Genomic DNA, 26,800 nt, shown 5'->3' with positions numbered 1-26,800 from the left:
CTATGAGACAATGCGTCACTGTTAAAATTTGGAAAATGTACAGTGAATAGGATATAAGCGCTAAATTTAGAACTGTATTTGTAATGCAATTTGAATGTAATTTATTTTGCTCTGCGGGTGTGTGTGTGTGTGTGGGGGGGGGGGGGCAGGAAATAAGGCTTTTGTCCTGAAAGATGAGATACGAAGCGATAGACGAAGGAAGACGACCACGCGAGTGAACAGAACGCTGCAGAACCGTCGCCTTTGCGTGCGGAAGTTCTGCCCAAAGCTCTGCTTGTGTCGTGCGCATGCGCAGAATCACCAACGCTACCGCAGAAGCGATAGCGTACGAAAGACTAAAACTCACTAGAGAGTTTTAATACATCGTACGCAATCGCCATTGGTACAACTCAGTCGCAACATGATTGGATTAGGATTACAGTGTTTTCCGGTGTGTAACGCGCGCGTTATACAGTAACAAAGTGCTCTGAAGAGGTCCTTCGCGGTCGATGGGCGCTATACAGATATATTTTCCTACAGAGTTCCTTTTCTGGTCGGTGTCGTACAAGCTCCAGCCTCTTCCAGGGTGTGCTGTGAGTTTCTCACAAAATCTCTTAGGGTCAGTTGATAAAGCCGGCGAAAGGGCGCTGGACTCCATAGAATTAATGATGTTGCTTATAGGGATGCTATTGAGCAGTCAATAATCCTGAATTCATTTCAGAATTAAGGCTGGCGTGATTGAGAAGGGACGCGAAACTAAACACGTTTCAAATAAAGCGTACGCATATATTATACACCGCCTCGGTTTATTGTGTATACTGGTGGCAGTACAGAAGCTTGCAGCAACATTGCGGTGCACGTTATACGTGGAACTTTTTTTTCAAATTCGGTCAGTTTTTAGGAGTGCGCGTTATACACCGGAAAATGCGGTACATGGTTCGTATCTGTACGTGCTCAAGATGCCTATATATATATATGTATATATATATGAGTTGTGAATTGAAAAACAGAGAAAATATGCCTTCCTCCGCAAATGATAGTTTTCTCCGTCATCCTTTGCGGCCCCGCTGTCATGTTTTCTTTCATTTTTTTTTTTTCATCGCGGATCCCGAAACGGGCGAACGGCAACAACAGCGGGAGTTGACGGCGAGCAGAACACAATCGTAGGTGTTACACGGCCGACGTCTTTATGGTACGAAGTCGTGCCGGCATATAATAAAGTGTGACAGACATACAGCAGGGGTGTTTCTGCGGTCTCTACACGGCCTTTCGCTTCTGCTTAGGAGTTTTTATGGGTTACTTAGCTTACGACTCCGGCGCACTGTAGCTGTGGAACCATTCGGGATCACGAACTTTTTCGCGGCCTCTGGCGCCGATTTTAGGCCGTGTCCCGGGGGAGAAAGTGTTACTGAACAATTAACTCTACGTCTTACGTGTTTCTTTAGTCCTTTATTTTGATTCACTGGGAAGGAGGGGGGGGGGGGGGGGAGGCTTTGAAGGACGCGTCGAATGGGCTTCAGTGGTTTTACCCGGCCCTGGGGGCGTGTCAGGCTCCGCGGAAGGGGGGAGGGGGTGACTTCACAACATGGATACTCTCATACTATGCTACACGGGGTAACCCCAAGTACTTTTGTGCTCTTCAACGAAATATTGCATAATCTCACAAAATTTTAGGGGGGGGGGGGGGGGGTGTCTCAGATTTTTTTAAGGGGGGGGGCGTGTTGGGGGTCTGGATAAATCACTGGTTCCGTATATGTATTGCTGGCCGAGCGGAATTCAACAATGGCATCTTCGACTGGTAGCAGTAGTTCATCCAGAATTGCAAACACGGTGGGTTGCAAAAAAACGGGGGGGGGGGGGGGGGGGTCATCTATTACAGCGATATCGTAAAGAAAAACATTTGTGGTGTGTCTCCAAAAATTTGGGGGATATGGGAGGGGGGTCTGGATAAATTACTGACTGGCAGCTACCGATCACTCTAGAGCGCTCAATCGTCGTCTGGTCAAATCGGAGAGCTCTGACAACAGCTTCGGCAGTTCTTTCCGAGCGCGTGCCTCGAACTCTGAGTGCTCTGGGGGGGGGGGGGGGGGGGGATATGTTTAATGCAAAGTGCTCTGGGGCTCAGAGCATTGGTACCGCGAGTCGAAGATACCATCGGAAATTTCAGATGGGGGGGGGGGGGGGGAGGGGGTGCAGAAAAATCCCTGATAAGCTCTCCTGCTGTATAGTATGTGTGCACGTGCATATGAAAATTCTCAGGGGGCCATCAGTGAGTTAACGTGGCAAATGCTCTTCTTCTTGCAGAGGTCCAATGGAGACTATGCGACAGATGGAAGCCATGATGGACAACATGATGTCCCCCTTTGCACCCATGATAGGTGGATTTCCAGCCATCGGTGGTCCCATGAGGCATGCTCAACATGCCATGGCTCCCTTTGGAGGGTTTGGGAGGAGCCTCTTTCCAAACGTAGACGACATGTTCGCAAATTTTGTGAGTAATTTATGCTTTGCTGTTATTATCAGTACGGGGATTTATCCTGAACCCCCTCCACCCCCAAATTTTCACCACCCTCGTGCACCCCAACGGGGGTGGGGGAGGGCAGTGTTATTTCGGCTTCATAGGTAAATATCAGCAATGATATATTAATTAAGCCAGTGCTGTAGCCGAGGTAGGTTTGTGGGTTCAAACCCCCTCGTACATCGGTAGTGAACTTGGGAAAGGGAAAACAAGGATAAAATCCTTGTCCCCCTGTGAAGTTCCCATGTAACCTCTTCCGCTATACTTTTCTGACTATGTTACTGCGTAACGCAGTTGCCAACGTAACTGTAATAATGACCCCTCCCCCCCGTGGTGTTAGTAAGGGGGGGTCGGGAATTAATTCCCCCTCCCCAAATCGTACCTTTGGCAGTGCATTTAGGAAAGGGAAACGAGGGGGAAATCCTCCTCCCCACAGTGGCGGTCCCAAGGGGGGGCGTTGGAGGCGGTCCCCCCCACCCACCCCCCAAAAAAAAACACATAGCCTGGTCCAGTTTTCGTCTCTTTCCCTGTGACACTCTCAAGGAGAGTGAAGAGGGCGCACCCCTAAACTTGTTACTCATAAGACTTCCCATCGTCTAGCATACCAATCCTTCCCGCTGACCGCAACACACAACAGACGGGACCTTGCTACCAATCTAGTAATAAGGAGTATCAACTTGTGCGCTTTCACTTTTAATACAGTGAAGCTAAGCAATATTTACCAGCATTGTTTGTGAAATGTCAGAAAGATGTCAAACAAGCAGTGTCCAATTTCAATATTAATGACTGAATGAAACATGAATGAAACAGCTGCTGAGTACTATATGGGCGGCTCGATGCCAGCTCGGTCGACATGAATGCGGTCCAGGTAGGGTACAACCGGCTTTATGCTGGGCACTATACCTAAAATGGATTACCAGTGATAAGATTTCGTGCGAGAAAAGGTTGAGCCCGTGTTCAGAACCCCTTCCCCCCCCCCTCGCACCCAAATGGATAGCGACTGGCTAAAGTCTCGCAGATGTCGCCCCCCCACCCCAAAGTACTTCGCTGGGACCGCCCTTGCTCCCCCATGTAACATATCCCCACAGAACCCCTCCCAAAATATTTTTCTGGCTATGCCACTGCCTCCTTTGCCCAATTTTTGTAGTACCGTAATTTCACGCGTATAAGCCGCACCGCAGATAAGCCGCAGGACCCGTTTTTAGGAACGTTTGGAAAATTTTCTGGCAGATAAGCCGCACTCGCAGTTAAGCCGCGGGCAATACGACGCGACTGATTTGCTCGACAAAGGAGATCATAGAGAAGGCCATAAGCCCTGTAGTCCATACTCCTGAGTCAGCATCACGTACATGAAGGAGTTCAGTTCTAGTGTTCCACCCAGATCGGATTGTGCGGTTGTTGCGTGTTTTTCATGGATCGCTGGGTCAGTGGTCTTCCAGAAGACACCAGGAAGGTCAATCTACTCGAATGTGGACTCGCCCCTGTTGCGTATACTGTTCGTGCATTGGGAGGGCGGTACTGTCCCAGAGACACTGTTGGTTCTTTCGTTAAAACTGCTGTATAGGGAAAATACCGAGGAAAAATAGTGATCAGATAAGCCGCAGAGCGCCCGTTAGAAGAAAAAAATTGTGCATAAGCCGCGGCTAATACGCGTAAAATTACGATAGTGTGTGTTAAATAACCAGTAATAATATATGAAGTGTTGATAATTGAATATGCATGAGTGAACTATGCAATACATTGTGGGGATAATAAGGTGAATTCTGGGATATTTCTGTGGTGGAATATCCTTTTGGGGTGTGAAAAGTGCTGTCTGTTTTGATAAATCAGTCCCTTGCTAAGCACTGTATCGCCGAACGTGTTTCAGGGACGTATTGCACAGGATCCCAACTGCCACTCCTACACATCATCATCAGTCATGACTATGACGACTGACGAGCACGGGCGGCCGCAGGTCTATCAGGCTTCAAATTCGACGCGCATGGCTCCTGGTGGTGTAAGTGAGAAGTTATTGCTCCATCGCCGTGAAGTTTTATGCATGCCTCTGCACTTTGTGAGGTTAAAAAATCTACGTTACTGCCTTCGTACGCAGTCGTACCGCATTTGTCCAGAAGAACAAGTTGTTATCTGCTTTGCATTACTTGGAACAGTCCTGCTGTTATTGGTTTCTTATCTTGCTGCGTGCCACTTGCTATCCGTATCTGCCCACCATATAGTGAGAATTTGTAGGAACCAGTGTAGCCGCAGTCAGTTTATCTGCAAAGGGTCACCTGGCCCTGGTATTTACCGTCACACGCATTATCCTGAAGAATCGCTATTGTTTACTACATCCTTTCGACCCCTTTTTTACGTCTTATTACAAAGAACCATCCGGTGTAAGAGTGCGTTCAGTCAACTGGATTGCCTTATCTTGAGCATCAAGCTAGCACTGTTTGTTGTGCAGTGTGTACATATTTGCGCACTTGCACCTTCTCTTTAAATAAGTATTCTTCCTGCAGATAGCTGCACAAATTTTTAGAAAATTACAGAAATATGAAAATGAGTCAAAACATAGACCCCTAGACCATAGACCACTTGCACATTCAGGTGTATGGTACTATCATGCGCTAAAATCTGAGGTGCACAATAGCGAGGATGTAGTCCCTGCTGCAGAGGTAAAAACGGCGTATGTGAATGCATCCGCGTTAAGGTGTTGAAAGTGAGCGCTCCGTGTTGTGTTGTCCTGGTTGTCGTTGGCTTCAGCGCTTTCAGCAGCGTGCAATGAACATATGACGGATGCTATCTGTATGCAGACTGTGTGTCCATATGCAGAAAACGCGAAATGCAGATAGGGCCAGTCACACATGCAGTGTATACTGTAGAAGTGTTTTGTTTCGCGCGGAATTATTTGTTGCGTTTTTCGCGCACACCTCCAAAATCGCGAATTTAAGTTCCCGCGAATAACTCTGGCCATATGAGGGCAAAAATCGTTCGGCATTCGACGCTATACCGCGACTACCTGATACTTTCTACTCCATGTAGCATAGGCTGTTTAAGCAAGCGCAGAAGATTGTTTTATCCCATCAGGCAAGATGAAAATCAGGCAAGAAATAAAAATCCATCATGCTTTTGTTACTCCTATAAACGCTTTGCACTATACATGCAATATACCACTATACCACGAAGCCAGAACATGCCTTTCCCCGCATTCTCAAAACCAGCTTGAATGGTAGTACCACATCTCAACCGAACTGGTCAGTGCCCCGAGTGATAATTAATAAGAACTGCTAAAATAAACTGGCTAACTTGCACACGGCCAGTACTATGGCCTCCTACAGGGTCCCTAAAGGCCATTTGACAGGACCTTTCCTCCTATCTCTGTGAGGAGAAGAAAGGAATGGACCTAGAATGCCGCAATCCACGTGAACAACGGATGTCTTAGTACGTGCTGAAATATGCCGGAGTATTGACGGCGGCACAATATGCAAGAGCAAAGCACTCCCGGAAACCTGTGTCGCGAATTTAAGTTCTCTCGAATCAATCCTCAAAGCAGCTCTGCTCGAAAACGCGAAAATATTTTTCACGCGGAAAAAAACACTTCTACAGTACTTATACCACGACCAAGGTAAGTTGAAGAACAAAGTATTGTAGAAGTTGAGGAAGCAGTAACCGCGGGCCGATGAGTAGCGCCACCACTAGCTTCCAAATGCGGCACTGGGAGGGGGTGCCCATGACATGGTCGTTATAATGCAGTAGGTCGTGACGTATACTTGCATCCTGTAAGCAATGTTTCTTGGTTGTTTCAGGTGAAGGAGACTCGACGGTCGCTACAGGACTCCAGATCTGGGGTTCAAGAAATGGCCATTGGACACCACATAGGCGAGAGGGCACACATCATCGGACGCAAGCGCAACAGGCGCACCGGAGAAGAGGACGAGAATGTAGAATTCATCAACCTAGATGAAGGTGAGCTCATCTATATGTGCGTTAAGGTGGTCTCTGGCAAGTAAGAGCGACACCTCGCCTCTTGGGCAATGTTTTAAAAAAATAGGCCGTATTCAGTCCATTTGGTTGGTGTTGTATCTATTGGTTTGGTGGACAACAGCTGTCACCAAAACTTCTCCCCCAATCCATAGTGCATGTTTGTACTGCGCTTGCACTGTGGTTTAAGTGGAATTGGTGTTTTTCCAACAGGACTTTAAGTGTTTGAAGTATCCTTGCAGGTCAATTGTCTAACTTGCTTACGTACGGGTTTGGCATACCATGCCCAGGTATCCTATCTAGATGTCCTTCTTCCAGAATGCAAGAGATAAAGAATGCAGTGTGGCTTTGAAATTAATGGGCCTTTAGTGTATTTCTCTGAAATATTCCTGTTACACCTGAAGTATTCCTGTATTCCTGTTACACAGTTCAACCATAAGGGCTGGAACAGTAGGTAAAAGGGGACATAGCGCCCAGGGTGAAACAAGTATCGCTCCCCCAAACAAGAATACATCAGCTTCATCCAGTAGAAAGCGCTTCATGGACTTTCAGCTTCGGTTGCTTCACTTTGAGAATATACGCTGTTGTCTCAACGTGCACAGTCTACTGCCGAAACACACAGGAAGCAATTTTACTCCAGTGCAGTATATCTAACCTCGCTTCAATTGCGTCCGTCTCTTTGAGGCCCCCAGAAGATTGTTCCATCAGCGCCCAGTGTTTAAAAAACTGAGATTTTTTCAATTGATAAACAGTTTCACTGTTTCTATTTCGAACTTCGTTTTCTCTCTGTCGATAACTTGAATTCTTGTGCCTGGGGCGACTGCCCCCTTATGCCCCCCCCACACACACACATGCTACACCACTGCATCCTAATCATGTAGACACTAGAGCACTGCAGAGGTGCTGGGCCGGGCCGGGCAGGGTAAAGCCTCCTTTTTGTGGGCCTTGGCTGGGCTCGGGTTAGACCAATATGGGCCTGGCCTGTATGTTACTGGGCCTAGGTTTGGCTCGGGCCTGTGTTACTAAAAGTGGTCGTTAAGCCAGTTTGATAAATTGTTTGATTAAAATGTGGGTATCACTTGGATATAAAAAAACACAAAAAACACTTGTGTTTGAAGCCTGCACGTACCTCTGCAAAAACCTTCCATTGCAATCGCTGTGGGTCCACTAGCCATAAACAAAAGGCATACACAGACATAACTGCAATAGGTAATTCATTTAACAGTTTTCTAATATTCCAGTTACATCCTACAAACACACTTCGTTTTAAGGTTATGCCGAGTAGGAGAGGTGGATGTTGTTACCTGGTATTAATGAACCCTGTAAATGTAGTGGTATGAAGTACATCTGTGCTGTTTTACCGTAAACTTGGTCCTACTTCCACTTATGTGATTGTGCTTGCTTGAGACCAATGGAAACCGTAGTTATGACCAGTATCGAACTGGGAGGCGGAGGTCTATGGCATATCCTGCTTTGACTTTAGGGTTCATTCAGTGATATTACTATACTAGAGGGCATCAGTATCTTCCAAGAGGCGAGACCACCACTATGATTTAAGTCAGATGAAGTTTAGTTTCTGTTCTAACTCACTGCCATATGCTATTTAGGACACTGCTGTTGTTGAAAACATGGAAATTACTGCGATATGGTATCAATTTTCACACAGAACTTACAAGAACTTTGAAACTTCAAATTGACAGTGAATACGGTAAGGGTGAAGGTGGAGGGTGAAGGGTAAGGGTTGAAGGGTAAGTGTTGAAGGGTAAGGGTGAAGGGTCGAAGGGTAAGGGTTGAAGGGTAAGGGTGAAGACCTACGCCACGGTATCAATCCCGCTAGCGACTGTGGAGCTCCCACGCGGGTGATGTCATTACGAGAGCATGTAACATGGTACATTGGTTGTATCCGTTCATATATGCTGTGGTTCGCTATAAATGTGTACAAATATGCTCTTCTATGCTGTATGGTATGCTGTCCTGCACGCTGCACGGCACATCACAGATACTCGTGAGTTATGCTGCTCGCCACTGTTTCGTGTCAGCATGATTGCGTTAGTAACGGTTATATGGGTTGACATGTGTCGGTCATCTTACAGATGAAGCGCACACTTTCAACCAAGAGTGGCAGCAGAGGGTTAGGGCATCGTCGTCTCATCAGCCGTACCAGTCTCTTCCCTACCAGAGGCCTCCGTACCGGGAGGACCAGCTTGCTATTATGGCAGGCCCAAGGTTAGACATTTTTATCTGTATTCACATTTTTCAGTAGCAGTTAAGAGCACGACCCACGAGATTATAACGACCATGTCGTAATCGGCAAACCCAATATAGAGCCCATCCGCACGATCCGCGAGGGGCGCTACTCATTGGCCCGTGAGATCAAAACCATGGTTGGCCGATGGAAATTTGAATTTTGAATGCGCAGAAGCGGACGTACGACTACCGTAGCAGACGACAGCAACAGCTCTTACGAAAATTCGTAAAATAATGATGATAATCAACTTTAGAAAGAAGCATGTCCCGTAGGACATTCACTGCTTGAACAAAAATACTAAGGTAAGCTGAAGTATGAAGTATTGTAGAAATTGAGGAAGGCAATAAGCGGGCCGATCAGTAGCGCCACCTCTAGCTTCCAAATGCGGCGCTTGGAAGGGGTGCCTAGGACATCGTCATTATAATTAAGTAGGTCGTGGCTAAGAGAGCATACCAGCTCCTTCTCTATGGCACATGATTTGATCTTTTTTTCTCAAAATTCAGCAGTCAGATTTTAGTACCCGTGGTATCTGGCCGAGAGGAGTTCTGGGGTGTGTGGAGCCTGGAATTTCAGAATTTGTCCTGGACTTCTTGTGGATACCATCCAAACTTTGATCGTAAAATAACCGAGAATAATTTCAAAATTCCGAGCCACACACGTTGCAGATCTTGGCGTTCCCTCTCCATTAAGATCACACACATTATAATCTGACCGCTAGTTACGGAGAAAAAGCTTCGAATATGTGCTGTACAGAATACATGTGGGAGGAGGGAGCTGGTGTGCCCTCCTAATTGTAAATGTATTTATGCTTCATGCGTTTTCTCCAGTGTCATTCTTAATGTTCATACCGCCGTATTCTCACTTAGCTTTAAGGGACCCTGCGCTTCAAGGGGCCCTTGCAGTAGCTTTGGCAGTGCATTGGGCACGCGCTCGCTGCACTGCTGAGGCTATTGAAGCGGTCGAGGCATCCCTCGGGGCTGAGCGAGAATACGGCGGATGAATTTCCACTAGTATATACTTGTCTTTCTGTTGCTTAGTTATTTCCCCCTCTCTGAAATTGAAAGCTCTTTTCCCAGTCCAGTTACATTTGCAAGTTTTTGCAGGTCCTGAGTAAGACAGAAAAACACAGTATGAAAGAGAGAATAGTACTAGAAAAAACAAAAAAGAAAAAGAAAAAAAAAGAGACAAAGAACAACAACTTTATTTGAATGATGATGGATGGGGAGCTTCATCACTTGAGGCGACGAAACACTCTCCACCATTGCTGGCAGTAATGTGGTGAAATGTGGTGATAATGAGTCTAAACACATGTTGAAACAGTCTAAACTACACCATTTAAACACGTCTAAACTAAGTTTTGAGCTATGTTGATCTGGATCTTCATTCTATCAGAGTTTTGTGCCAAAAGCAGCTCGTTTTTGATCCTGCACATAATAGCAGATGCAAACACATTTGTTTCTGGCTCATATTGTGTTTCTATGTGAACAGTGCAGTGTACATGTATCACACAATGCCGCCCTAATTTGCAGACACGACGTGAGGGAAGACGGCGCGAACGTTGACGCGCGCCAGGAGCCCCGTCCGAAGCGGAAATCCAAAGCCAAGCACCAGCGGCCTCGTCACGAGACCAGCATGTGAAGTCACTTAGCTTCGTTGTTGTTCGGGAGCCTAACACCATTCCTTGGCGCTGCGTGCTGCAGGGGGAGCGCCTTTCGGCATTGCCCCCTGGCGCGCATTTTAATCATTTCGTGCTCCCCCCACCCACCTTGAATACCTTCCCCCCCTTCCCGCCGTGGTTTGAAAGAGCATTTCCAGGTTCTCCACCGGCAGAAATGTCTGTGCGCATGTTGGGTTTGTAGTAAAATTATGCTACATTCGAGCGTATCTGTTTATTGAGTTGAAAGTGTACGTCCGGTTGCGAGAATTTTAACATTCATACTAATACCCTTGTCACACGGGCAGCCTTCAATGCCCATTCAGACCAATGGCCATTGAAAATGCACGTAGCGCCCTCAAGTGTGTAAAGTGTCAACCTGTCAGCGAGCATTGGATCTAATGCTCTTTGAGAAGTTGACAGGTTACACGCCTGATGGCGCCACATGCACGCTCAATGGCCATTTGGTTTCAATCACCATTGAAGTCTTGCCATGTGACATGGGCGTTAGACGTGAAAGGAACACCCCATAGGACTTGGGCAAGGGAATGTAAACTGAAACCGATTTGAAAGGCAAGCGCTCTCTATTGAAACTTCATACTTGCATACGCGATGGAAAAGTTGTCGGAGGGAAATGATTTTTAATCGACAACAAAAATAATCGAAATGTGCCGGGTCGGTCTGTAGTGATGTACCTGGGGTTCAACTTTGCATTTATCTATCAATTAAATTTTTTGTTAAAACTTTTGCTTGAGGCAATCGATCCTCGATGGCGGCTGTAACCTAAATACGGCCGAGTTTTGGAGTGACGTTTCATTGAGCGCATTGTCACGAACTACATGCCACCAATGAGATTGAAGCTAGTGAATCACTCCTGAACAAAGTGCTCAAAACATGTTTTGGTTTTTCTGTGACAGGTTCCGAGTTCCTTGTTTAATCCTTTCTCGTTTGAGAAAGGGGCGTACGCCACCCGTATTACGTGTCAGTCAGCTTGTCCTTTGGCTTGTAAATATGCAAGGCATGGAAAGTGTACCAATCTGATCATTTAGAAGAGAGAGACCTGTCCCACACGTCTGTGACTCCCAGTTATATATCCCCAATAAAGAGGAACGTGTATCCTTCAACTGGAGCATTCGCAAGATGCTTCAATGTACCTTACGAACATTATGACTCTTATCTATTCCACGGACCGCACGCAGGGCCCCAATTACACCACCGGTACAGCTTTGTTTGCAATAGTTTGTGGTGTAGAACAGTTGTTGACTCAGCGTGACACGGTACATGCCATTGTAACCAGATGATGAATAAATGCATGTTACATGTTTACCCATATCGTGGTCCTTTCACTTTGATGTGTTCTTGGAGGGGTTTCATGTGATGTAGACCAGGGAGCGGAACGAAAACTGAATCCGAACCGAAAACAGTTAAAAACCCGTATTTTTAATTGAACCCGAACTGCACTGAACCAAAATTATATTTCTCTCGCGTTGACCCAAACCGAACCGAAATAAATTTAAGTGGTGACCGGTTCGCGAAACGGTTCAGACGTAATGTTGGTTGTGACAAATGGTAAGTACGATTTACACAGCGGATTGCACCAAACAAATACAAAGCAAACAAAACTGCAACTCAAGTGCGCGAGGTATTTCCTCTTCACAGCTATTGCATTCATTCAGTTGTATTATTAGGTCTCCCTTTTGGCATTTGTAGGCTTCCTTCTGTCATCACCACGTCCTTGTTCACAAATTTTGTTGTCTGGCAACCCCTAGCTTTCATTTAGGGCTGTGAAGATAACAGCCAGTCCCTGAGCAAATTGTAACAGGGTGTATACGATGAGCGAATATGTGACACTGTAATGTTGTACCTGAAATGCAGATCAGTAACACAGTGTTGAGGTTAACCACTGTTGTGTTGGAAACAACAAAAGTCAATTTGCATTATTTGAAAATCCTAAGGATGCTTTTAACCCATGGCAATCTGTGCAGTATGCACTTTCCTGAACTGGTTCGAACTGATATTTTGTGCTGTCACGGAGGTGAACTCTGACAGAAAAAAAAAGTTCCGATCCCTGATATAGACATCTCCTGAGCTGTGATGTCACTGATCATCTCAATCACATCAAGAAAACAAGAGGAGAGTGGCACTGCCTCAGCATGGTTTCTGAAGAGACACAAAATGCCTCGAGCATGGTCTTAGGCATGTCACTGCAGTATTAAAGGGCCCTGGTTCCAGGTCAGCTCTAAAAAAAAAAAAAAACATCTCAGTGTTCTTTCAATGGTAAGTGGAAAGGGAAGAGGGTATAGTGGAGAGGAGGGGTGGGGACCACACCACACCGCTGCTGTTAGACGTTCTGCATTAAAATGTGTCAGTTTATGAACACGAGGTGCACTTAAACAGGTAATGGACTGGCACTGTAAAATCTTCATTCACAACAAAACTAAGAATCAACATTGTGCCCTTGGAGAGCAGCCAGCGCTCTGCTGGACATGTTCCCTCCATTCCTGACAACAGCACTGGAAGCATTCCAGATGTTCCCATACCACTGTTCTGAGAGGCTAAGTTTGTTCAGTGTAGAGATAGTACGGGTTGCGCACATGCAGTTGCAGTCAACACTTTCATACAGCCTACTAAATATAAAGACTTGAAAACTCTATAAAAGATAATCCTGGCATATCCATGGCAATAAGAACGCTTGCAACTACCACAAAAGACCTTTGCCCCAATTGCTACGAAGGCTTAAAACTTTAGTGCTTTTCTTTTAGTGCTTTTTTCCACTTTAGTGCTGTTCATTTCTCATGTGTATCCGAGCTGATGAGGACGCCTTTATTGCTTTTATTTTGTTACGTAAGCCAGTGTAATATATCTGTTGATAAAAGATAACTATAAAATTGATCCCAACTTCCTCAACTGCTACCACGATGACCACTAACACCAAACCCCTCCTAGCCAAATCTTCACCACCTGCACGCTACATTCAGCCTCTTGCTTATCTGCCCTTCTGCCCATACAATGCACGTGATAAGCAGTTATCAGTAGCATGACTGTTCACATGTCATCTCCTTCCTTGCTCGAGTGTTTCTAACAATGCACACTTCAGTTTTCAAAGCAACTTTGCAAGAGCCAGCTTTGGTTTGTCTGCCATAGCTTTATTTCATGAACAATGCTCTCGGGTGAATGACTGATACACCAGCACATTTACAATGCTTTACGCGTCTGAAGGGTCAACCCTGTGGTTAAGGTCAAGAAGCTCGGTGACAAAGTCGACGTTGTCGTAGAGTTCTGCCATCCCGCTGAGGATGCCTATCATTTCCCCGATGTCCATCCCAACTTGCGCTGCACACTCTTCGATCGCCGCCTCAACGTCCGCGTCTGGCTCCGGAGCCAGAAAGTTACTGCTAAAGATGCAGAAGGGAACCTTGAGCTCTCTTCGGTTTCCCTGCTCGACGTAGAAGAGCGTGAAGATCGGATTTCGATTGACTTCCGCCAGCTTGCAGTAGACCCCGGCGGTAGGCCCCCTCTTATCGCGTGCTACCAGAGTTCGGAAATCGTAGACGAGGTTCCGCATCTCTGAGTAACTGAGCGCGCTCTTAAAGTCGCTGCCCACGTACAGTATGTTGTTCCAGGTCTTCACACTTCCTGCCCGTGCCTCCGTTACGTTCCAGCACATGTACCTCCCCGCGGTTTCGGGCACCGACGTGTAGCAGTACTCCTTGGTGGACTTCGAAGTGTTCGACTGGACAAAGCGACCCGTGTGAGGCGGCAGGCCGTCTTCCATGACTACGACGGGCAGCGCGACGTGGTATCCCGGATCCAGTACGACGATTCCCTTACGGCTACGGTTCCGGACAGAGACGGACAGCCCGACGAGCACGTGCTCTTTGATGCTGGAGTTATCCGGAGGGTCGGCCCTGCAGTAACTGTCAACGTCCTGCACCATCTCCTCGCAGGAAACCAGGAACGGAGCGGCGCCCGGAAACGTGCGGACCAGCTCCTCCGAGAGGTGGAGTGCGAGACCGACGCAGGAAAGTCCGTCTTCGAAGACCTGCGGCTTGTAGCGACAGTAGAAGCGTTCGAGGCTCTCGGGTTTCGCCTGGCCGCAGTAGGAACGGTAGAAGTGCAGCAGGTTGCCCATGGTGTTGTAGCGTCTGTCGCAGAGTTCCCGCTGAAGCAGCAGCTTAACCTGTTCGACAAATTTCTGTAAATCGTGGTCCGTTTGAAATGTGAGCGACTCGATGGGATCCTCGCTCCAGCGCGGGGCTGGGAGCAGTCTGGGAGAGTCATCTTGGACCTTAGAATCGGGGGGTCCACCCCCTCTTAAGGTCAAGGTCACATCTTGTTCCAATGGTCTGGCATGACAGTCATTCACCTAAACGAGGGGGGTGCAAAAAGCGAGTGAGGTTTTCGACAACGGGTATAGACGTCAAGTAAGGCGTCGACATCAACTTGCCTTTTGGGCCGCTTCATGGTCACCGACGCGGCTATCATCCCCGGGTAGGAATACAAGGGTCCCACACAGCAAAGTGTACAGCAGGCCGACAAACCTGCAAGAGAAAGGAAGATCTCAACGGTTGCATTTGAAACTGTCTTGTAGGATGTTCACTGGCATATTTTCTTAGGTTTGGGGTATCAGGTACAGATGCTGATGTCATGATTGCAAAAAAAAAAAAAAAAGTATGGGGCATCGTCGTCCAACGTTATTCTTATGCCGGTCAAAAGTGCTGAGATATGCCATGCTTATTGCACAGAATAGAACGAGCATAATGCGCAATGACAGGAGATGATGCGTACCATGATAACACATCTGGAAGTACTTTGAGTCAAGATGGCCATTCTGAAACAAACAACTTGATGAGAATCACAAGTGGGTCCAGGTAGTTCCCTTTCACGCTTGTCTCCTTAAATTGTAGATCTGCAAATAAAGAATGGACTCTCTGAAGCAATACTTGTATGCAGACGACATGACACTTCAATGTTATATGGTGAAACAATAGGCGAGATGCAGAAAGAAAAAAAGTATGCACGTATAACTGTCTTTTCGGCCACCAAGAAGGTGTCCTGAGACAAAGATATCCATTATCAGATTCATTCATGGATCAGTTAGTACAACGAAAACTACAGGATAAAAGAAGCTGTCAAATCCCAGTTCAGCATGTCAGACACTTCAAAGGGAGAGCAGGAATGCTTTATTTTGGGACTGTTATCGTGACACCTTCCAATCTGCTAAAACTCCCACAACTGGGGAAAGCTGGGACAATTATCTTACTCGTCACGAATTATTGATTCCACTAGCGCGGAGCCAATGCACTGCTATTCGCAAATTGGCACAGTCCGGTTCTGACCGGATCGGGTCAGATACCCGCAAACTCGTTAGCTTATCAGATCATCATATCGTACAGGCACTTCCGCTTTACGGCTGCATGAGAAATCGTTTTGCCCAAAGCGCGGGCACAAAATTAACACGTCATTCGTGCTGAATAATCATAATAATAATAAGAAGAAAAAGATGTTGCTCGGGTGCACAGAAATGCTCGCGAAACGCCGCGGGGCCTTATTGGCAGACATCACGGAAGCCCGCTCTGTCACCATAAACAGGCTGATTGAAGGCCTGGTACGTGAATAGAACTCACCAGCTGCTTCACCAGCGGAACATGCAGTGTTTATGCGGTGGTGCGCGCTGGTGCAGTGTTCTCATCGTGCGCAGGCGTGGTTTATTACGTGATGGCATGCCCTAATCCCCTAATTCAACACTTGTAACGCGATATTAACAACGGTATCCCCCAACTGATCGAAGCATTGAGACTCCTCCAGCAAATGCGGATGATTATGCACCCACTAGTGCTGTCGCGATACTGCAGGTTCTGCGCAACGCGCACTACGCACTCTAAATTTCCTAGGAATTGTCGAACCACGGACATAAACGCGAAATAGTTCGCAAAACGCATCAGTATTTCGAAAACTTATCTTAAAACTGTACACGTTCACTTCTAAAATAACGCTGCCAAAACCGTGGTGCGTCCACAATGTGCTTTGGCTCACCAAACTTGCAATGAAACAACTTGGTATCATACATACCCATACAATGGTGTGCCAGATCTTGTAACCGAACTGAGAAGAGGTTTCCCTCCGTAAAATAAACCAAAATTGACACCTAAAACTAAAGACTGCGAAGTCAAGAAGCACTCAGACACTGCAAGACGTCACTCGCCTTATAAAACAAGGCGAGACCACGTGATCACACGTGACCACTTCAAACATGACATCACAAAGCAAACAACACCGCATACGACCTTGCGTCACTTCGGCGGAGGCTGGGATACAAGCCAATCTCTCGCACTCTCGCAACTGTACAAAAGAAAAAAAGAAAAAAAAAAAAAGGAAGAAAACGGAGACTAGATAGCTCACTAAAGCGTAATTTAGAGCGTTTAGTTCAGAACACCACTTGCATTGCGGATTCTGTGAGGTCGGTCAGGTCAAAGCAAATCTGAAGTTTCATATTCTACGATCACAGCGAGTATTTCTTTGTTTTGTGTCAATACATCAACCTTGGCGGCAGTCGGTTGCATTGACAGCAGCGGCGGATCCAGGGAGGGAGAAAGGGAGGGGGCACCTCCCCCCAGCCCTGCTCCCCCCTACAAAAAAAACAAACATTCTTTTAACATTTCCTCCTTTCCCCTCCCCTGCTACGTGCCTCGACAAAGAAAGAAAGAAATCGCAGCCCCACCCCCGCACCCCAAAAGTAAGGATCTGGATCTAGATCCGCCCCTTACTGACAGTGCACGCCTGACAACAACTTGTTTTCCAGACAACGTTTTTTTTTATGCGATTCTTAGTCAGTTTTCATATCAGTGGTGCGGCAACATTGACACAGGAAAAAAAGAAAAAGAACGGAGCTTTGCGTATTTTTTTACAGATAATGGAAACGTGGGAAATGTAACGTTGGCTAGCAGTTGCTGTGGTGTGTGATCCTGTTTTGAACGTGAGAACTATTGCAAAATAACGACGTGGCGTCTGGCATCGTCCGACATCTGTGTAAGCATCCGGTGACCAGCACTCGTTCATGCTTTCGTATGTGTGTGCACGGAGTGCAAATATAGATAAAAAAAAATAGAAAGGAAAGCAGATGGGGGAAAGAAGCAGTAAGGCAAACATTACAGAACAGCGAGAAACTTCCGGGTTTGCCTTGTGAGCTATCACGTGCCCCGCTACTTGAAACTCATATGACTGTCACGTGAATCTGAAAAGTCGTCGAATCGTCATTGAAGCAGATTGAAGTGATAGGGTGATAGGTAATTGGCATTTTGCCGTCGTACGACGGTGAAGTGCGAAGTGGGTGGATCTCTATGCGGCCCGTGGCATCCCTTTTACAGATTAAACTGGAAGTGAAGTAAAAAGAAATAATACTACACACTTTTGGCCGACCAAGGTAATAAAACACACAAGGTCTCAACCTTGAGAACTTGTGTGCTGTATGTCCTTTTCTTCGTATCACTCGTGTCGGGGGTTTCAATATGCATATCAGTATCACCAACTCGCTTGCTTCCTAACCATACTTTCATACAGCAGTTGTTTAACAAGCCTGCCCCATCCATGACATTGCAGAAGATTTGCAGATATAAATCGAAAGCAGTATAATGGGGCGAATGATTTCTGACGTGTAGTTCATTGCAATTTCAAAGACAACATAATGACTGCACAAAAGGAATAGTGAATAATGACTAAAGGAAAAGTGACTATGATGAATAATGATTAAAGGAATAATGTCTGCTGTTGGGCTGGTCCTCTGTGCCTGCTCCGAGAAGGAAGATTTTGTGCAGATATTACCCCCCTTGTTGTTGCATCATGTATTGAAATGACTCTAGTGGAATTCCCTCCTGAACACTTGATAACATTTTCTGCAGCTACTGCACAATGATGTTTTCTGCGGCTCACGGGAGTAAGGTGTGCCCACTGCTCCGGCGGAGCATTCAAGTACTGAGCCCTCCGGGCAACTTCGCGACGCTTCGTGCCCTGGGAACGGCATCCCCTTTGACTGAAACGCGTGTCAGCGAAACGCGTGGCCAATACGCTTCACTAAAAGATGCTGACGTACGGACCTTTGAAAATCTGCTTGGGAGCGACTGTGTGCTGACCGATCCATCAGATGTGGAACCATTCAACTGCGACTGGTTGAAGACGTGCAGAGGTAACAGTGACTTCGATGTTGAGTCACAGTTTCACAAGTAATTCAATTCTCCGAGACGCCATCCCTGTGGTGACTTTGAAAATCTGGAAGACATCCTTCTCCATTGCGTGCAGTACCAGACTTACAAACACTTACACTGCCTCTAAATCAGCTAGTCTCTCACAGTGACAAAATTACTTGGTCCATGGGTCAATCCATTTGACCGACGCCCTGCCCTGCAGGCATTACTTCGAACCCCTCTGTCAGGCCCAATAGCCATTGAATAAATTTTTTTTGTTTTTACCAGTATTCTTATTGCAGTAAACTGTGATGCTGTGATCACTGCAAAAGAATCATTGTATTTATCGCTGTTTCTCGATTAAGGCAGTATCGTAGGGCAACTTGACTGGGCATGCCACTGTCTACGTGTGTTCCATCCCTGTACCTTGTTGTGTTCTTCAAAAATATCTGTATCTATTAAATAGTGCACACATTTATAATAATTCCAGTTAGTGTATGCACTGCTGACTGAATTTATATGCAGATGGAAGGCAGGGGGGATACATGATGATAAAACATTGGTATGACAAAACAAAAAGGAAAACATGTGCTTGCATGAAAAATATTTATGATACGACAGCTATTTGATTGTTCTCGTCACAGCATGAGTGTATGTAAGCAGACCTTGCCCAGTCTCTACAGCAAACAATTGTTTTTCTTCAAGTGCGATATCACATACCCTGTGAAACCTGTATCTGCTTCATTCTGCTCCTTTCCTGGTTAAATTGGTACCTTTTCCCTTTCTTGCAGTCCGTGATGGGTACACGTGCATATGAGCGAAAACCTCCTAAACTTCGACGACATTCTAATAGTAGCACTTAAAAATCAATCCCCTTGTCACCATTACACTATAATTGCTGTAGGAAGGAGGACATTTTTCATACAACTGCAGTACAGCCATGTCTAGCTTATCCATAATTCATATAATAGGAAACTTGTTATCTCCGACGTGCACGATTGGGAACGAACCTGCTACCATTGTTTTTTTTTATTCGGCTACCTGGAATTCGTTATCTGTGTCCAGACGCGAAGGACTGGAGACAATGTTCCAGAATCAATGCCACTCTGATTCACTTATTCAGAAACGTGTCAACAAGCCTTTGTCCTTGGCACTTGTAGGCATTGCCATTGTCCCCAAGAAATGTGGCCTCCTGCATAGGTTCTCCTCTTTGACCCTCTTTTAGTCAGAGGTCAGTCACTGGGGTGGGTCTGTAGACAGCAGTGATGATCCTGAGAAGCGCAAGAGGTCAATGCGCAGGTGTTGGCTATCCAAGCGAGAGTACTTTTATATGTACCTGTGGAGCCTGAAGTTTTAGGGTTTAACCTGATCCTTCCCTGAATTTGCACCCTGAATTGAAGGTTGCCTCTTTAGGGTGAGACCCGATTTTTACCCGGCAAATTGCCCTCACTCAGACGTCTGTAGGAATGCACACTAACTTGTTTGGCAGCGAATGCAGTTACATACTGTTTGTACCAAACCAGTACAGTTAGTTTGAGTAACTTACCCCAATTTCTCTCCGAATTTAGGATACTGGATGTTTTTTTTTTTCACCCGAATTCGCATGGATTTAGAGCACATGTTTATTTACCCGATTTTTACCCCCCGAATTTAGAAAAAAATATTTCCCGAAACTTCAGGCTCTACTTATAGTTTATGAAAGTACCTCCAGTCTTTAAGCCTGGGCTAAAGAAGCGCTGGGCTTTGATATCGTGAAGTCCACCTACGACGTTCTACGGAAAAATTTATAAATTCAGAATTTCTAAAAGGATCTCTAATATAATGACTTCTAGAAGGCTATCTTTTCTCTCCCTCTCTCGTTTCTTTCTTTTTTTCCTGGAGTAATAAACCGATTTAATGAAACTGCATGAATCCCGGCACTTGATTCGTTCATCCGGAAATTCGTTATCGGGACGATAGATCGGGTAAGCAGAAAGGTACAGATAGATCTGGTGGGTACAGAGGGGTGTCAGGATAAGCGAGACGTGACCTGTATCTCATTTTCGTTTTGCGATTATACTCGTACTATTTCGCTTTACTGTCGTCTGCAGGGTCAAGCTCGCTAGTGCTGCTACCACGCACAACGGAAGAAGTCTCGGCAATCTTGCAGTACTGCAACGAGCACAACTTGGCTGTGTGTCCACAAGGCGGCAACACGGGACTCGTGGGAGGCAGCGTACCAGTCTTCGATGAAGTTCTGCTGTCTACAAAAAAGATGAACAAGATCGGCAGTCTGGATTCATTGTCAGGTAACACACGGTACGTCGGGCATTCGGTTTAACGTGGAAAAAGACACCGCTGTCTCAACAGTTGTTGGCCATTGGGTAACTTGTGGGAGACCAGTGATGACTCAGCAGTTCTTGGGTAGTCAGTTTGATGCGAAAAAAAGAAAAAAAAAGACACTGATGTCTCAGCAGTTTTTGGGCATTTGGTTTAATGGGCACAAAGCGGTGATATCTCACTGGTTGTCATTTTAAAGGAATGATCTTGTAGGGCAATGACTTATTCAGGATGCATAACTCTATTCCCTGCCACTGATGATGCAACAGTGCAAGTTGTCTGCAGGGCTGTTTGGCTCAACTTGGAGGAAAGCTCGAAAGATGATGATGATGAAGGAAAGATAAGCACATACGTGTGAGTGGGGTGTTCCCTGCCCGCAACATCTGTTTGTCTGCGACCGCTATACATTACTTCAAATTTCTCGAAAACTACTCCGCCATACTGAATGAAGCTTTTACACCTCTGTGTTTCAAATACTATACTCTGAAATAAAAGTTCAGTCTATAGTTTCAAAATCACCCAGCACGTACGAGGCTGTCCCTCGCTGGGAAGTCGAGAATTTACTGAGTACGTGCTCGTGTTGACATACGCAGGTGCTGTCACGTGTCAGGCGGGCTGCATCTTGGAAACCTTGGACGATTATGTTGGAAATGAAGGCTACGTGGTTCCACTTGATCTTGGTGCAAAAGGATCTTGCCACATCGGAGGCAATGTTTCAACAAATGCGGGGGGGCTTCGTCTTCTGCGATACGGCTCTCTGCACGGCACTGTTCTGGGCTTGGAAGCTGTGGGTATTCATTTCACTATGGTCGTGCAGTGACGTAGTGTGAAAAGCGTGAATATTCGCACGTAGTACAATGTTTGTGCGCCGAGCAGTGTTGCAATCTCTCATACCTATACGAGTCGCGTGTGCAAAACAATCAAAATGGCAGTGCTGCGAACGACACTGATGCGGTGGTTTTGCAGAACACCTCATTAAGATCCCAGGCTCTTGTGTGTTGTGCGTCACAACCAGAGCGTCGAACCGAAACGTTTTTCCGTTTGTTTCGGGTTCGGCCATAAAGGTTTGGTTCCGGTTCAGCTCCTGAGTTCACATATATATCGGTTCGATTGATCGGCTCAGAGCTGTAAACCGGTTCGGAACCGGTTCGTTTTTTTTATGCATTTATTTCTGTTTTGTGACCACCAGGAGCCCCTTTCATCCCTTCCCCGAGCAATGTGCCGCCAATCTAGGCAGGCAGACCGCTCGAATCCCCCACCAACCCGAACTGAACCGGTATCCCGAACCGGTAGCCGAAGTTTTTAGATCGGTTCGGTTCCGGTTCAGCTCCAAGATGGCGCTAGTAATTACGGTTCAGTTCCGGTTCAGTTCCAACTAAAAATAACGGTTAATTTCGGTTTTCGGTTTCGGTTCGGTTCGACGCTCTGGTCACAGCGCTGTCCGGGGAGCAGTGTTTCAATAGCCCTTCGCAGCACCACCATTTAAGTGTTTCGAATACAAGACCTGCATGTTTGACATTGTATAACTTTCTCCTACAATGCCAAGTCACTTTGAAATTTGCTGGGATTGAATCTTGATCCTTGCAGGTTTTAGCGAATGGAAAAATTATAAACTGCCTCCAGCGTCTGCGAAAAGACAACACGGGCTACGACTTGAAGCAACTTTTCATTGGTTCCGAGGGAACGCTAGGTGTAGTAACTCAGGTGGCCCTGCAGTGTGCACCAAGGCCGGCAACCTCCTGCGTCGCGTTTCTGGGTGAGTCGGTTGCTTTCCAATTGCGAGTCTTCTGCAACTTTCACCACGTTGTTGCGGTCTTTAGGTTGTCAGACCTTCAACGGTGTCCTGCAGACGTTTAGGGCAGCCAAGGGTATGATGCCGGAGTTCTTATCTTCGTTTGAATTCATGGACAGCGAATCGATCCGTTGCTTGGTCGAGAACAGAGGATTTACGATCCCTGTGAAGGAGCACCCTTTCTATTTACTAATCGAAGTTTCAGGTACGTGCGATCGGTTACCCCTACGTTGAGGTCCCGGCCGTAGTTGGCGTCGTTCCTTTACGTGTACCGTTGCAGGTTCTGAGGAGGATACACTGGAGGACAGTTTGCTAAAATTTGTGGAAAGAGTGATGAAAGAGGATTGGGTCCTAGATGGAACGATGGCGAAAGAACCGTCGCGCGTAAAGGTATGGGATCTGTGTTATTTTTTTCCCTATCTGGCTACAATACATAAAATACTGTATATACTTGCATAATTAACACACTTTTCTAGGCTCAAAAAACGAGGCTTCATAAAGGGTGTGTGAGTACATCCCCCGGGAGAGAGGAAACAAAAGCGTTTGAGTGTGAACCCGGAGTCGAGTCAAGTCTCGAGTTTGTGCGGGAGGCGGGAGAGGGAGGGAGGGAGTACCAACATTTGGGTGCTCAAATAAGGGTGCGTTAGGTACGCAGGTAAATACAGTACGTCAGTGTATTCGGACGTCTGCCTGCACTGTGAACAGAATTTTATAAAATGGGAGGACACCTTTTTGTTTTAATTGCAATAAATGGAGATACGTCCTAGGTCAAGTGGATCACCTCAAGACTGCACTAGTGACGTCCTGGGACATCGTCCTCATTAATTCTGACTAATGAATTTTGTTAATTAGGGATTAATGTACAGATCCCGTTGCTTTTTCAGAAAAAAGGGGTCGAGCCGGTACAGTGCGAGAAAATGGCCCGGCATATTTTGAAGTAATTTTTGTCACCCCTCCGGCAATGCGCTCTCTCCCTTGCCCTTAAATGGAAGAGAGAACAAGAGCCGCTGCTGCTTCCTTCTCACGTTTAAGGGCAAGGGAGCAAGCGCATTCTGGCAGAGCAGCAAAAACGACCTCCAAATCTGCCTTTATTTCGGGGGCCATTTCCTGACGTTCACGTATACTGGCTCGATCCCTTGTCTGAAAACATCAGCGGCATCAGCTAAAATTTTGCATCTACATGTAATTTACGTTCAAATACTCCAAATCTCAAAACCAGTTGGCGACTTTAAGTGATCTTTAAGCTGAAACAAAGCTGTATGCATAGGGCCCTGTGGTTTAGTGTAAACCACATCCGTTTTTATCCCCCCCTCCCCCCATTTTGCATAATTGTTACTTTGGGTAAAACCCGAAAAAAAAGAGAGAAGAAAACTAACAAAGTGCAAATTCAGCCGCCAATACCGGCACTAGAGGTCACTGTTCTGCATCTCAAGTTCATGTAAAACGTGAGAACACCCCCTATTTTTATTTCTATCCAAAAATCTGCTATTCCACCTGATATCGCCCGATTTTACCTTGTTTTACGGCCACTGACGTAACACCGGATTTTCAAAAAACATAAAACCCGAAAACATGGGCCATATGCATGCATAGGAACCCGCGTTTCAGGGTAAAACCTGTTAAAACATGTTTTTACTCCCTGGTTTGCATCATCATCACTTACAGTAAAACCTGAAGATGAACTTGCAGGGTGCCACCCTGGAGAACGGCAAGCATTGAACACTTAGCACAGCTGTCCCCACATCTCATGTTCATCTGAAGTGCGAGAAGTGCTTCTCTAAAAATTTTCACACGAAATCTGCTTTTCCACCCAATATCGCCAGATTTTACCCCGTTTTTACGGCCACTGAAGTAACACCCGGTTTTTACCCCCCCCCCCCCGATTTTCAAAAATAAACATGGAACCCAAAAACACAGGGCCTTATGTATGCAGCACTTGTAACATTTCATTATTTTCTTACGAGCGCACACTTGTTACAAACAGTCGTTACAAACTTGGTGCTTTTAACCTCCTCTCTCAGGACTTGTGGCGGATTCGGGAAACCATACCGGAATCCCTCCTCCACGACGGGTACATCTACAAGTACGACGTCTCCGTACCGCTCAAGTGTTACGGTGACGCGGTAGGACTGATTCGCAGTCGAGTGGGGGACCGCGCAGTACGCGTGTGCAGTTTTGGTCACATGGGTGACAGCAACCTGCACCTCAACGTCACCTCCCGCACGTTCAGCGCGGAAATACTGGCACAGATAGAACCTTTCATCTATTCCTGGACGTCCTCCTTACAAGGTAGCATCAGCGCTGAGCACGGAATAGGTCTTTTGAAAAGGAAATATTTGCAATACAGCAAAACACCAGCAGCGATTGAGACCATGCGACTGCTCAAGCAGTCGATGGACCCAAAGGGGATTTTAAACCCGTACAAAGTGATTCCATAGGCATAAAAAAAATTGCGCTAATAAAATGGTTTGATGTTTTACGACAGATTTCATGATTTTCAGTTAACAACTTGCAACCAACACAGCTAACAACTTGCAAAACTAATTTTGCGCCTCACCTATAACGTGATTATAGGTACTATTATTTATTATTATTATTATTATTACGACTGATTGTTATTTAACTTGAATATTCTAGACTGTGGTCTGGCATCTTAAAGGGGCCGTAAACAGGTATACAAGGTGCGCAATTCTCCGCATTATATTATTGCAACCTAGGCAGTGAAAGCTCCTTGCAATTACTAGCGCTCAAGACTAAAAGGCGCTTGCATACAGATGAAATATTCGCTGCATTTTAGCTCCGCCCCGCGCTCTAACTTCACGTCATTTTGACGTAGCGCTTTCCTCGCCAATTACGATCGACGGTTCCACGTATGATTTTATTTCACTTGCGGAAATGGACTAGATCAATGTGACTCTTATTCTATTCAAAATCTAAACAGTTACAACCTCAAGCTGGAAAAGAAATATGCTCAATTTAGATGTCACACGTGCACTACATTTTCAGCCCGTGGCACACCGCGAGCACGAATGAATATCCGGCGATACAGTTCCGGAATCTTAGGTAGGTTCGCGTTGGGTCATCTTCGTCGTCTTCGAATGGTAATGAAAAGATGGCTAAGAAGCAAGCGAGACCCCGAGACTAGGGAACACAAAAGGACAGACACAACATGAAGTCTGAAACGGTTCCGGCGACCGGGCTGCCATACTTTGGTCTGAGCCACGCCGCATCGCGTCACCAGCTCGCGTGGCAAGTGGTTAGCGTGCTGGTCATGTGACGTCGTGACTGGGAGGTACACGGGTTGGAATCGCGTCACATGATAGCAGCCCAATTGTTGACGTTCGCGCCAGCCAAAGATGTTGGAGATGTCATGACGCTGAATTTGGGAACCACTGAGCTCAAAATGTAGTTCCACACAAGCAAAAGGAGCACTCCGCCTCACAGCTAATAATGAAGCCTGTTTATTGGCTGGTAATTTGAAACGTCACGTTCGGGGCATTGCTACTTGTCCCAAAAGTGACGGAATTGTGAGAACTGGAAATGCATGCTGCCGTCTGTCCTCGGGGTACCAAATGAGTCAGCTGAGCTACGTTCGTAAGGAATACAGAAAATACTCATAAGCTAGTTGAACTCGTCCAGAAAAAAAACATCCACAAAACGTCCACAAAGAAAAGGCACATCATTCGCACTGCCGAGATCGTAAATTCAAATTTTCATCATTACCGCTTTATACAAATAACCTCCCAGGGCCTGCCGTTCTTTGTGTACCTGCTTTCAAGTATTCACTGTGCTCAGGGCATCTAGTGCTTTGTCTCTCTGTCCCCTACTCGGGAACTCATGTCAGCCAGCTTTGGGTACCAGTTGCTACTGAAGTGCAATTTATCATCGATGAGCTGAAAACTATTAAGTAGGCGATGCTTTCGTATTTCTGCTGTCTCTTCTATGCAAATGTAACATATAGAACATGTAACTCCTTACTGCCAAGTAACGAGAACGCGTTCCTTTTATCTGGTAGTAACGTATTTAGTTCCTCTTTTTTTTGGGTAATGTGTACAGCTCTGTCCAGCACTATCCACCTCAATCCACCCCTAACTATTACTAACTACTGTGGATACCTAAGCCACAACAGCGGCGCAAGCCTTCTTCCTCC

General features: G+C 46.1%; 3 protein-coding genes across 6 annotated transcripts in view; 2 read left to right on the top strand and 1 right to left on the bottom strand.

Moving 5' to 3' along the window:
* LOC135370687 (myeloid leukemia factor 1-like) overlaps positions 1–11,689 on the top strand; it is a 51,346-nt gene extending 39,657 nt beyond the window's left edge. For all 3 annotated transcript variants that reach the window (XM_064604481.1, XM_064604482.1, XM_064604480.1), the window contains exons 2-6: positions 2,284–2,470; positions 4,365–4,493; positions 6,283–6,442; positions 8,551–8,683; positions 10,235–11,689. In XM_064604481.1, coding sequence (XP_064460551.1) covers positions 2,284–2,470; positions 4,365–4,493; positions 6,283–6,442; positions 8,551–8,683; positions 10,235–10,343 — 718 coding nt within the window. In that variant the 3' untranslated portion in view covers positions 10,344–11,689. The remainder of the gene's footprint in view (positions 1–2,283; positions 2,471–4,364; positions 4,494–6,282; positions 6,443–8,550; positions 8,684–10,234) is intronic.
* Positions 11,690–13,484: 1,795 nt separating this feature from the next.
* On the bottom strand, positions 13,485–15,176 carry LOC135369738 (uncharacterized; the record flags this gene model as incomplete). The annotated part of the gene is made up of 3 exons (XM_064603255.1): positions 13,485–14,725; positions 14,807–14,900; positions 15,148–15,176. Coding segments are annotated over 3 exons (1,284 nt in total), but the record flags the coding sequence as incomplete, so codon positions are not given.
* Positions 15,177–17,160: 1,984 nt separating this feature from the next.
* Positions 17,161–25,129, top strand: LOC135370684 (D-2-hydroxyglutarate dehydrogenase, mitochondrial-like). Of its 2 annotated transcripts, none has more exons than XM_064604475.1 (8): positions 17,161–17,388; positions 18,258–18,541; positions 20,630–20,827; positions 21,452–21,645; positions 22,446–22,614; positions 22,679–22,855; positions 22,931–23,040; positions 24,672–25,129. In XM_064604475.1, exons 2-8 carry the CDS (start codon positions 18,268–18,270, stop codon positions 25,086–25,088), a joined length of 1,539 nt encoding a protein of 512 aa, XP_064460545.1. In that variant the 5' UTR covers positions 17,161–17,388; positions 18,258–18,267; the 3' UTR covers positions 25,089–25,129. The 2 variants fall into 2 exon arrangements, with proteins under 2 accessions (XP_064460545.1, XP_064460546.1); XM_064604476.1 differs by lacking the exon at positions 17,161–17,388 and adding an exon at positions 17,406–17,782.
* The last annotated feature ends 1,671 nt before the right edge of the window (positions 25,130–26,800 follow it).

The sequence above is a fragment of the Ornithodoros turicata genome, chromosome 10 (assembly GCF_037126465.1).
Source record: "Ornithodoros turicata isolate Travis chromosome 10, ASM3712646v1, whole genome shotgun sequence".
In the NCBI taxonomy this organism is placed as follows: Eukaryota; Metazoa; Arthropoda; class Arachnida; order Ixodida; family Argasidae; genus Ornithodoros; species Ornithodoros turicata.
The sequence above is the reverse complement of the archived record's forward strand: the minus strand, read 5'-3'. Positions and strand labels throughout refer to the sequence as shown.

Excerpts from the sequence above, each read along its gene's own strand:
- LOC135370684 (XM_064604475.1), top strand. The coding sequence starts at position 18,268 with ATGATGTTTTCTGCGGCTCACGGGAGTAAGGTGTGCCCACTGCTCCGG. Across the intron at positions 20,828-21,451 it reads CAGTCTGGATTCATTGTCAG|GTGCTGTCACGTGTCAGGCG; the intron begins GTAACACACGGT and ends TGACATACGCAG. Across the intron at positions 21,646-22,445 it reads CTGTTCTGGGCTTGGAAGCT|GTTTTAGCGAATGGAAAAAT; the intron begins GTGGGTATTCAT and ends TGATCCTTGCAG.